Source organism: Quercus suber, unplaced genomic scaffold (genome assembly GCF_002906115.3).
Source record: "Quercus suber isolate HL8 unplaced genomic scaffold, Cork oak 2.0 scaffold_132, whole genome shotgun sequence".
NCBI classification, from domain to species: domain Eukaryota; kingdom Viridiplantae; phylum Streptophyta; class Magnoliopsida; order Fagales; family Fagaceae; genus Quercus; species Quercus suber.
Genome location: NW_027069595.1, coordinates 1318115 through 1330821, shown reverse-complemented (window position 1 = coordinate 1330821; position 12707 = coordinate 1318115). Strand labels below are relative to the sequence as shown.

Here is a 12707-nt window from a genome sequence, read left to right as displayed (position 1 = left end):
GGTAGTAAACCTCGAGTCCACGAGGGGTTCCTTGAATCCACAAGGTGATAAGTCTGGAATCCACCAGAGAACACAAAAGACACAAGTCTGAATTTTTATTGATAATAAACTATGAAAAACGTTTACAGACTTAGGAGCCTATTTAAGGGCTCCTTAAAACTTGACTGACAAGAAAATATAATCTAAATTAACTCCTAATTGATACCTAACCATAACAGGAATCAAATTTGACCTAAAAAGCATTAAATGCACCTAAAAATGAGGAAATAAATCACCTAAACCTAAAATAACGTTTTTTTACATAAAAATACTAAAAATAATAAATTACAATAATTAAATAGTAAATTATGTCCTACATCATTGAGGAATATCAAGGCTTAAACGCTGCGCAACAGGTATAGCTGGGTCTGGTAACTAGTGTGGGAGTTGGGACTCACTTGCATGATAGTATGTATATTGGTTTTCATTTGGGACATCACAGCATGTTTCGCTGATGTCCCTCCCAGTGCTAGATGATTCGGTCTAGCCTTACTTTGTATACTTGGTTTAGTTCAAATAAAAGTTTCTATTGTTTCGGGTTCCAAAAAAAAAAAACAAAAAAAAAAAATGTAACGTTTCTTTCATCCAAATTAGATTCTTCTTTCTCTACATCATTTTTCTTTTTCTTCCTTTTTGTCGTCAACATCCTCTTCTTCATTAGCACTTGCGCTCTGACTCAATCGACCTGCATTGTAATACACAACATTAGATTTCATATGTAACTAACACTTTCAGGTTAAGATGATCATAGAGTTACATGAAGATATTATGCTATCATGAACGTCCATTTCTTATTAGTATGGAAAGCTGCTCCCACAATATCAACTACCACCATAGCTCTAAAAGATATGGATGGTCAGGTAAATTCAAATTCGCATCATATTAGTTTTTTTTTTTTTTTTTCAAAAAATGTGCTCAAAAAAAATTTCAATTATACTTACTATCCATTTCTTTTAGCTTTAGGAACTTCTCTTTCAATCTCAACATCCACATCAATGGCTCGTTTCAGGGGAAGAATCTGATTTTTCTCCTCCTACACGAATATATGTAGTTATGATAATTTACATGGATAACCTTGTAAACAAATCCAATAATTAATAGTTGTTATTGACATAGTATACCTGTTCATGATGCAACTGCTTATACGCATGATCTTCAAACACATGAATGGCTGTGAAATTTTGTTTTGTAGTAAAAATGTTGTTTGGATTGATTTTTATCTGGAACATGTATGTTTTTCCAAGTAAATTCTTTATTGGCTTTGGAACAACATCCTCATCATCATCCTCATCCTGTCATGGGGGTATATATACACACACGCACACACAAAAGATTCATTTGTAATACCACATATTTGAAAGATTTATGGAAATCTTAAAAATCATGGTTAAGTTCATAACTTCAAGAAGTTTTACAAAGCTATAAATATTATACCTTTATTTCTGTAGTATAGACTTGTGTAGCAGGAATACGAACAATTTTCTCTGCTTCCTTGTCAAATACCACAAATATTGTGCTGCCACTTTCATCCTCGACACGTAATTCTAATCTGTACCTGAAGTTTTTGGCAAATGTGTTAAGTTTCCACAATATATATTTTATATGTAATATATTTTAATCTTTTTCATAAACTAAAACTAACCTTCTTGTTGGAGAAGAAAATCCTTTCTTGCAACCTTTACACCAAAATGTAGATCCAATTGTTTTAGCCTTTTTATGACAATTAGTGCATGAAATATAATGCCATCCATTTTCAGCATTTACTTTTTTCACAACAGCCATACAATAGAAAATCGCTTCCTACAGTACATTTTTTTATTAGTATATAATACATGTAACTTTGTCATTAATCAAATACTTATTTAGAGTGTTAACTTACCTGAGATTTTGATTGCTCAAGAAATTTTATAATTTCATGTATTGTCCTCTTATTTTTTACGACTTCTTCACAATCCCAGTGGATGTAATCCTGCTGATAATCCAAGCTGATGTAAACCTTTGTTGCATAGGTGGAAGACAATGAAAGTTGGTCTTATTACATAAAAGAAAAGTTAATACTCAGCATAGCATTTAACGGAACCATAAAAAATAGCATAACGAACTAAATTATGACAAGTATATTCTTACTCTTGAATGATTTCACAGTTGTTGAAGTAATTATCAAAATAGTTGATTTTGATCTATCCATGCATGCATCTTCTGTGATACTTTCTGCAAGGTCTCCCCACAATGTAATCTGAATTTTACGTTTCCTGCAGTTTTGGTTATTTTAAGCCTTTTTTCATTATTTGATAAATTTCCTATTATTAGTATTAAAAAATCATTTGAGTCAAACGAACCTTTTGTCTTCAATCTTAATGATCCTTCTCTTCAATGGCTTTCCATTTTTGTCATTCTCATACACAGGGAAAATGGTTGACACTCTTCCAATAACATCTACATAATTTACATGATCAAATATATCAAGGACATACAACTTGATTTTTTTCCTTTAGTCAAACCTTTCAATTATATGAATATAGAGTTAATATAACAAAATTTATAAGCATCAATACCTGTTAAGTGGACATTTTTGTCACACCGACCACTCAAATGTTCAAATGGAACAAATTCAAATTTATATTTTGGGATTGAAAGATTGTCCGATCCTGCTGGTTTAACTATTGTTGTTGCATAGAACTTGATACTATGTTCGTTGGTGACTATTTTGTAATCATTCTGGTAAGGAATAACACCAAAATTCCTTATGTAATAGATGTTGCCTTCTTGTAATGATTCCCTGAATTGATGAACAAATGCATCCTTGATCCTTGCATGTATATGATTGCCCTTATGCAATCATGAATTAAACAATCAATCATTATTACTATTAAAAAAAAAAAAAGCAATATCATTAACATAATTTTTTTTTTTAAGTTGTCTAGTTTATAATTGACGTATGGTTGTATGAGCATTTGACCTGTTCATTGAGCATGACCATATCCAGGCTCAGAAAATCCTTTGTTCTTGAGATTGTAGAAAAACAAAAAGTTGTCTAGTTTAGAGTTGATGTATGGTTGTATGTGCATCTGACCTGTTCATCTAGCAAGACCATATCCAAGCTCATAAAATCTCTGTTCTTGAGATTGTAGACATCCCATAGTCGTGTGACTCGAGCCTTAATCTTCCAATTCTCTTTGTTACCATTGAGCTCATGAAGTAAGCTATAATCACCTTTCATCTTACCTATATTGAAGGTATAGGCTGATTTAATAAACTATGTCAAAGCAAATAGAAAAATAGGAGATTTTTGAGAAACTGGTGTTGACAAGATTCGAATCCTATTTTAACGACAAGAGACTTTACGATTAACTTCAAATACAATTAAGCAATTGGCTGCTAATAGAAACTTTAGAAATCTAAGAGTACAAGTTGTCAAACATTTTCATCAATTCAACATCCATAATAATGGAGCCAAACTTGATGTTTGAATTGAGCATAAAAAGCGTTTTATACTAGATCGGGGAATTGTGGGAATCTATATAATTACTTATAAAAAATTCCTTCAATTAAACAATTATGATGGGGGAGGATTATCTAAACACCAATCACCATTCTCTAGTTTGATTTCAGTACAAAATTCAAGTTGTACTACTCAAAAAATGAGGGAGATGAGTAAACGTTTAGTACAAATGCAAGTTGTACTACTCGAAAGGAAAGCCAATGCTCCTAGCTAGATGAACTTCGAGATTTGATGGATGCTCTCAAGTACATCTTTTCTTTTGCTGAGTTGATGCTATCGAGCACTTGTGGCAGTAAAGGGTGGCTCCCCTCTCTGATTCTCTTGCAGCTTCATATCATTGTACCCTAAGTGGCATATTTAAACCCCAGTCCAATACAACAATATTATTCTAACATATATAGTACTGGATGGTCATTATTGTTCTTTTAACCACTGGCCCATTTAAAAAGAACTGAAAAAAAATACTTTTTGTTTTTAGAAAACATTTTCTTCCTTGCTCTTTGAGAAGACCTATCAAATAAAAGGCATCCACAGTCATGGAGCTATATTTTTAATCATTTGACATCACAAAAAGTTATTTTATTTATTTACCTTTATAATAAATAAAAATATAAACATTATAATAAAATAATACTACTACCATAAAATAATACATCTCACTTCAAAAAAAAAAAACTAAAAATATTCTAACTAGCAATGTGAACACAAAAAAAATATATATATATATATTTTTTTTTTTTACCTTTGAGCTACAGTGTACAGCTAAAGATAGTGTGCATTGTAGTTGAGAAGCCAAATTTTTGGCTATAGCTCTACTACTACAGTTCCAAATAGCTTTTAGTGGTGTTAAAAATAGTTTTTTAGTTTTTAGCACCACTGCTGCAATTGCAATCAAAAAAAGGAGAAAAAAAAAACTGCTAGTACAACAATAATGTTCACAAGTTTTAGCACAACTCGCCCAAAAATTGTGAACATTATTGTGGTTTTAGCATTGTCCGTGGAAAGAGGGTTGGCTGTCCTCTCTGATTCTCTTTGTTAGAGATATATTAGCTAACTTATTTAACACTGTTTCTCTATCTCCTCAACTTATTAACACACTTGCAACTTCATATATTTAAAACGAAGTTCAATACAACAATACTATTCTAACATAGTACTGGCTGTTCATTTTTGTTCTTTTCAATCACTGGCCCATTTAAAAAGAAAGAAGAAAAACTTTTTTTTAAAAGCTTTTTAGAAAACATTTTCTTCCTTAGTCTTTCCTCTTTGAGAAGACCTATTAAACAAAGAGTCAAAAAAAGGGTTGGCTCCCTCTCGGATTCTCGTCAAACCTCATATCATTGTACCCTCTAAGTAGCATATTTTAAACCCAAGGCCAATACAACAATACTATTCTAAAACATGGTGATTCTCCAAAAAAAATAATAATAAAATAAAAATGATAATTCATTATTGTTCTTTTTAACCACTGGCCCATTTAAAAAGAGAAAAATATATATATATTATATATAATATTTTTTTTTTTGTTTTTTAGAAAACATTTGCTTTCATACTGATTGAGAAGACAATAAACAAAGAGTCAAAAAAGGGTTGGGCACCCTAGCTATCTACACTCTACAGTACGCACTGCTGTCTTGCTGGGCCCTAAATGAACTACGTCCATTCACTATGGCCATGGAATCCCTTTCGGAATGGCCAAAGGTTACAGTTTTTCTGTCCTTTAGAATTTTTGTATGGTTTCTCTCATTATGGTCCTTAGGCAAGCACATGCACCTCTTTCTACGCATGAATGATTTAACCTTTTCCTTTTTTCTTTTTTTTTTTTGTGCCAATGAAAAAAATATTTTCAAGTACCCAAGGACGAAGAGTCCTAGAAATTCTTATCCTAGATGATTATTGTTCACCAGCTTTGATTATTCAATTGTATTTACTTTCATCTTTAACAAAAAAAAAAAAAAAAAACGTACATATCTTCTGTTTAAGAAAAACTTCTGCTTTCTAATATTTTGTGTGTGTGTGTGTTTTTCTTCTACCCTATGTGGTGTATAGCTGTTTTGAGCTAGACTTTGCTGCAATTATGATCCATGCCTAGGCTATACAACACACTGTCTTTCTCTATTTTGTGTTTTATGAAAAATTAAAAGAAGAAGAGTGAAAAGCACGTTTTATGAGCTAATTCGAGGGAACTTGACCTCCAAACTCTACACAGAGTATAAAATTGATCAGATAGCATGAGTTTTCTTTGATGTGCTTCCCTTATGACGGTCAATTAAGCTAAAACAAAAAGAAATAAGAAAGATAACATGCCCTTCTTTTTATAGAATTCAGGAAAGATAACATTCTTGATACCAAACTCATACACTTACTTAGGACCCCATAATAACTTCCCTAAAATTAGANCTTACCTAAGTAGATTTTCCATATGTCTTTGTGTTAAAAGCCCAAAATTAATTTCCTAGTTGGACAAAAAAAAAAAAAAAAAAAAAAAAAAAAACAGGGCTTCAAAGTGATAGTTCTTAGATCTATGATATGAGTTACATACCATTTACTTTTATTAACAATATATATCAGTCATAGTACACAAGCTAAACAATTGAATTTAGTGTTCATGTTCATATTTTATTTTCTAACATGTTTTTAATGATTGTAATTGGCAGCTACCTCAATATCAATTTATCCAAGAAATTGTTGAAGCGATATCTCCATTGTTGGTAAGACAACAATCGCCAAGAAATAGTTTTCTAGTAGCGTAGAGAAAAATCAAGAACAAATTGAAAAAAATGCTACTAACAGCTAGGTATATATTTAGATCCCACATACCCAATTTTATGGCTTATTCACTTATTGCCTAAACTAACAGTTAATGTCCAATATAAGTAATTAGCCAATTTCACATTGCATGCATATTCAAGTAGCAACTAAAACAAGTAAAGCAATATGAAAAACGGAATAAAGAGAAGCAAACCACATGAAAATAGCAAATGTGTGATGTGAAAAACCAGAGTCCTTGTCTAAAAACCCCTGCATGACACCACTGTCGGACGTCCACTAGTGAATAGTTGCAGTACAGGTTTGCATTAGACCCTCCAAGCCTAAGCAGCTAAGCTACCATAATACTCAAGCCCTTCAAGCTCCAACTCATTGCATTAGTAAATGATACTTGCCCTATATAATAAGCACTTACACAATGGGTTTCATTTGCATCAAACACAATTAATTTTTTATGTCTCTAATCAGTATTAGTATCAAACTCCCTTCCCTTTCAATATTTGATTAGAAATTAATATATATATATATATATATATATATAGATATTACATCAAAATTATTTGTTAAAATAAGCTGAAATAGAAATAAAACCATATATGAAATTTTGGACAAATTTGAGAAATGCCCCGTTTGGGTAAAAATAGCAGCATAATGCCCTTTTCTCCAAACTATATAGGGAAATGCCCCTCTTTTGTAACTCGATTTTCTCAAAATCGAGTTAGACCCTATAGCGGCGTTTTTTAGGAGCTTATAGTAACATTTTTAGGATCTATAGTGGCGTTTTTAACTCGATTTATAAGAAATCGAGTTATAGGTAAAAAAAATTTTAAAAATTGCCTATAACTCGATTTTATGGAAATTGAGTTACAAAACGTCACTATAGATCCTGAAAATGTCACTATAGGTCCTTAAAAACGCCGCTATAGGGCTTCAGAATTTTTTTTTTTATAACTCGATTTTGAGAAAATCGAGTTACAAAAGAGGGGCATTTCCCTATATAGTTTGGAAAAAAGGGCATTATGCTGCTATTTTTACCCAAATGGGACATTTCCCAATTTTGTCCATGAAATTTTATTTCTATGAAGGGTCCTCTTCAAGATCCAACTGCTCAATTATGTGACAGCACGTCAAAAAGTTATACAAGCGAAAGCTCAGTCCATTAGTGCAAATGGGTGGCCTTGTACTTGTCTTCCCTATCAAACAAAAGAATAGCTACAATGATGGAGATAATGAAAATCTTTTTCTTTCTTTTTTTATTAAAAAAAATGATGTTATGTTAAGAATTCTAATTTTCATGCCAAATAATGATAGAAGGGTTTGCTCATCGTATTACAATGGAGCCCGATCATCTTCTTACAACAAAATTTCGAGACCGAAAATAAAATGTCTGCAAATCGAGTGCTCTAGTTTAAGCATCATGTGCTCTCTATTTTGAAATTTGAATAATTCTCTATACATCTTAATACATACATAACATACATGATCTGTGCATATTGAAGTAATTTAATTACAATATTAATTCTATTGCTCATACAGTAGCTTCTTGGGTTTTTTGTTGCAATTAAGAAGGAATAATCTCCTTGTTTCCCTTTTTTAAGTGTCTTTAGTGAGTTTTAATTAGCTTAGCTAGTAAAATTTCTTATTTTAAGGTTCGATCTTTACTTACACTAAAAAACTAATCGGTATCTCAGAGCTTGTTTGAAGCATGAAAACTGAGTGATATCACTCAGTTTTCATGATCCCTCGTCCAAAATAAGTGGGTCCCACAGTTGACAAAATGTTTGGCTTGGTTTTGGATAATTGTTTTCATCACTCAAAAACTCAAAATTTTGAGTTTAAATTATGGAAACTTGATCTTACGATAAAGAGTAATCATTTAGAGTGGAAGCGTATCTTGTTTGCTTAATGTGAATGAGGTTTGTTCCCACTAATTCTCCTTAAAATATTATATATCTTCATTTATTTATTTATTTATTTTAAAAGAAGTAATTTACGAATTACAAAGTTGCACATAGATATAAATTTTGAACTTCTCCTCCAGTAGATAGTGTTCAACTAGAAAAATTTTTAAGTACTCCCGTAGCATGAAAAAATAGTGCTCCCTCTTCTCACATTCATAATGGACCCCACCATAAATTTAATGAGTGAACTACATCATAAATGTGAGAGGAGAGAGCATTATTCTCTATATTCCGGGAATACCTAAGAATTACTCATTCAACTAAACTTTTCCTTTCATATTATCCAACTCATATTTAACTTATTGGATTGTTTTTATCCAAGTCAAATATAATGTTATGGCATGTGGAGTTGTATAGAAAAATATAACCGAAAAAAATTAAAAGATAACTCTTTTTTTTTTTTCCTAATTATAAATTAAAATAGAAATTCTCCATTTATTGGATAGAAATTCTTAAGGTGAATATAGTTTTCTACATTTTTTTTTTTTTAATATTTGGTAATATCCAAAATAAATAAATAAATAAAAATTAACACTGAAAAAAAACATGAAAAAAATTTGAGGACAACTAGTAAAAATATATCTCAAACTCCACTTAAAATGCTTACAATATAGGACAATCTCTTACTAATCTATGTCTTCAAAACAAATTTATCTAAAATTAAAAAGAGAAACAAAATTATGATACTAGACCAAAAAAAAAAGAGCCTTATTGCACGCGCAAAGCATGTGCGATGAGGCTAGTATTTATATAACTTGATGTTCAACAATAAGGGAGAATAAAAAAAATGGAATAAGAAGGGAGAATAAATCTTAGTATTTAGTGAATTCACTTTAGAGTTTGGTTTTTGCTTCCCTCTTATACTTTTGTCCAAGTGTTTCTTTAACTAATTGAAGCAAAATTATATATATTTATATAATATATTAAAGTGAAAGTTTAACAAGTATTAAGTTAACTATTCCTCAAGAACTTTGTAACTTAATGAAAAAATATTTAGTTTAAACTCCTCCGCCAATGAAAAGTGAATCCTCTATGTTCATCTAATTTTTAAATAATAAAAAAAAATGTTGTCTTTTCAAAAAAATTTCATGAAGAGGTGGCAAACTGAGCAACGAGGCTCAATGGTGAATTTGATAACTAATTTAAAAAGAAAAAAAATGTTTTTTTTAAATAAATATTTTGCTCCGAAACAAACGAGACCTAACTATTGAGAAAAACACAAGACAACTTGGGTAGTGGTCACTCTACTACCAAAGTGATCTAATCTTCGTTTGTTTTAACATAAACATTTTTTTTTAAATAAATCATTTTGCAAAAAATATTTTCTTAAAATTTATCTCATTTTCCTATGTTTAGTAGATACTTTAAATGAGTTGGAAAGCTATTTCTTGATTTCTTTTATTTAGCTTAGAGTGAGACAAGGAGGTTTTTACTCAGTGGGGTGCTCTTGGACCAGTAAATATTGCTTATTTTGGTGTTTATCACTGTTTTTTTGAAAATTTTAGCAAACAATAACTTTATCTCATGCCAAAATAAATAAAAGAAGTCAAGAAATAGTTTTACGTTGACTCTTTTTATTTATTTATTTATTTTGGANCTCTTCTAAATAGTATAGATAACTCTCTCAAAAAAAAATCTTATATATATATATATATATATATATATATGTGGGGCCAGAAAATCATACAGCCACGGCCCACTCCAAGCCAGGCCCAAATGGCCCAGTCCGAGGAGGGATGACTACCCAAGGCCGATTTGGGGAGCAAACCCTCCTTTGGATCCGCGCCGAGGATCCCCTCGTCCTCGGCATACTAAGGATAACTATACGGGCGGGGGGACAGACCCAGAGTCAGTTGTCACCTCAACACTTAATACGTTCACCAACCTTTCTGGCCGCATTAATGGGGATGCAACCCCCGGGCAGGGCTACATCGATCAGGGTGAACCACTTGAGCACGGATACGACCTCTGATGGGACAGGCGACCAGAGGAAAGGCCAATGAACGATCAACAGGAGGAGGAAGGGAGTAATATATAAGAGAGACAAGCAAAATGTAGAAGGGGGGTTCTGGGAGTGGAGGGAGAAAAAAAAGCCTCATCGGCCGTGGGCCGAGGAACATCTCCTAGTTGTAAATTGTTCCAAGTGTTTCTTCAATAAGAGGAAAAGATGTTCAGGCTTCTTAGACGCCGGTCGGCGCCTAAACCTTCAACTCACTCTCTACAAATTTATTGTTCTGGGTTCGTTGGGCCTATAACCAATCTCTTTTGGGCTTAGGCTACAAAAATCGACCCTACAATATATATGATTTTACATAATAAACATAACATTCAAATTCAAAAACAAATTCACTCTATCTACTACTTCAAGTAAATAAAATTTATTCAAACACTAACGTAACAAACTTAACAATTTATCTCACCCTTAAATATTACCCAACTACTAGTCATAAAAAGTTAAAAACACAATTTTAAAATGATAAAGTAGAAAATATAGGAATATAGCTGGAAAATTCTCTCTACTTTTTTTTTTCCTAATCAAACCCAAAAACATATTAAAAAAAGAAGTTATTCTTTGATAGTTTGATGAACTAGTGTATTAGCCAAGAAGTAAATCTGCCAATAGAGTTATCCATGGCCCTGGCAATGAGCTGGTCTTCAAAAGTAGTGTTTTCTTTTTTTTAGTTTGAATTCTTGCATTCTTGTCCTTCTTGTTTCAAGGGCGGGTAAAAAGATGTGTAGGTTTGCGTACAATACAAAAGAAGGTTTTGTATGAGAGTGTTTAATCGGACCCAGACAACTCCATGATACAGACGCAAAGGAAGGCGGTGAGGTCCTAGATTTTTTTGACGTAGAGTAATCAAAACTGTCACTGACTACATTGTAATAAAGTTTGGCAACTGCAAATGCTTTTGTGTCATACTAATTATTATACCCACTTGATTACTCGATGGCTTGTGCGAAGTAATTTAGGTAAAAAGTCATATTCATGAGTCATGTTGGTAGGGACTGGGGACGGTTGCCGTGGAGCGTCTCTTCTGCTTCGATCGTTTTCCATCCAAAGTTAAAGGAGAGCTAAGTTTTCTATCCTCGCCTACTTTTCAACGCAAAGATAAAAAAGCAACGGCAGGACATTTTCAAAGGATATAATCGCACACTCAATAATTAACATAAATAGTGTCAGTGTCAGAGTCAGTCAAACAAAAAAAAGAATACAACTTTTTCTTGTATCAGGAATAATTTTCTCCCACGCTGATAACTTAAAAAACTTTCTACATTAATTATTGAAGGTTAGTGTTATCGGGTATAAGACGGTTAAGAAATTGTTTTATGCGAAATCTTTCTGTTTTATGTAAGATTTTTTACCAGATTGATAGGGCATTGAGCCAATGAATTTTATTTTTTGAGTTTCATTTATCACTTTAATAATATTTTTAACACCTTTATCAATTCATACAAACATTTTTATTAACTGGACTTCATAATAATTTATCATTTACGAGTATCTTATTGTACCCATTAACATTTATCATTATTTAAATAAGTCAATGTGTATTATTTAAAAAAATTTCCAATCTTAACTAGTTAGAAATTTTTCCAACCCAATCCGAATGACTTGTATATAGAATTATTTACATAAGTATTATTTAAACAAGTCTCATGATTCATTATCTAAAAAAAAAAGTCTCATGATTCATGAAATAAGTCACACAACTAAAAGTATAATGAATCACTACATAGTAGGTTGGGGCAATTTTCCTCCAAATCGATTTGGGACAAAAAAAAAATTCCCAAAAATAATAAATTTCCATTTTTTTTTTTAAATTGTTTGAGATGGAAAGTTATGATTAGTATAATATCATTTTTACAGTTTCCCCCAACATTGGCAATCAGTTTAATGTATACCAATCACAACATATTGCCTCAAAATTATTATTGGGATAATATTATTTTGGGTCATGTTAACAAATGTTTTTAGGAAAATTGTTCATAAATTATAATAGAAAAATTTTGACACCACTTTCAAGAGAAATATAAAAACTATCAACAACATTTATTATTTTATTATTCTCACAATAAAATGTTTCTAAAAATAACTCCTAAACTTAACATTTCCCTATTATTTTTATTTTTATTTGTTAGTGACATCGTTTTTCTTATACATGTCAAGTTGTCAATTTCAATATTTATTAAAAAAGAGTTAATGAAAAAAAAAAAAATATATATATATATATATAGAGAGAGAGAGGGGGGTGGGTGGTGTTGTGGGGGTGGGAAATGGGGCATTGGCCTAAATTTTTCATTTGTGATTGGTTGTATTGAATACCTTTTTTCAGGTTGTACGTTCAGTTTATTGAATGTGTTCCTAGTTATTGCCCTCCATTCTTACCAATAACTAATTTTCTTGGGATGATATCATGAGAACTAACTAAGGACTA

At 31.4% G+C, this 12707-nt stretch overlaps 1 protein-coding gene across 2 annotated transcripts; it reads right to left on the bottom strand.

Moving 5' to 3' along the window:
• Positions 1 to 68: 68 nt before the first annotated feature.
• On the bottom strand, positions 69 to 3277 carry LOC112000355 (replication protein A 70 kDa DNA-binding subunit D). 2 transcript variants are annotated; one of them, XM_065776421.1, is made up of 10 exons: positions 3113 to 3277; positions 2595 to 2868; positions 2379 to 2475; positions 2167 to 2291; positions 1919 to 2070; positions 1682 to 1839; positions 1474 to 1594; positions 1161 to 1331; positions 981 to 1072; positions 69 to 724 (listed from the first exon to the last, which is right to left on the bottom strand). In XM_065776421.1, coding segments are annotated over exons 1-10 (1338 nt in total). In that variant the 5' UTR covers positions 3260 to 3277; the 3' UTR covers positions 69 to 723. The 2 variants fall into 2 exon arrangements, with proteins under 2 accessions (XP_065632493.1, XP_065632494.1); XM_065776422.1 differs by having other exon boundaries at positions 2999 to 3230.
• Between the last annotated feature and the right edge of the window lie 9430 nt (positions 3278 to 12707).

Coding starts and splice junctions, on each gene's coding strand:
- LOC112000355 (XM_065776421.1), bottom strand. CDS start 3,259: ATGAAAGGTGATTATAGCTTACTTCATGAGCTCAATGGTAACAAAGAG. Junction 2,071..2,166: donor AACTGTGAAATCATTCAAGA/GTAAGAATATAC, acceptor TTATGTAATAAG/ACCAACTTTCATTGTCTTCC. Junction 1,332..1,473: donor TCTATACTACAGAAATAAAG/GTATAATATTTA, acceptor CCCCCATGACAG/GATGAGGATGATGATGAGGA.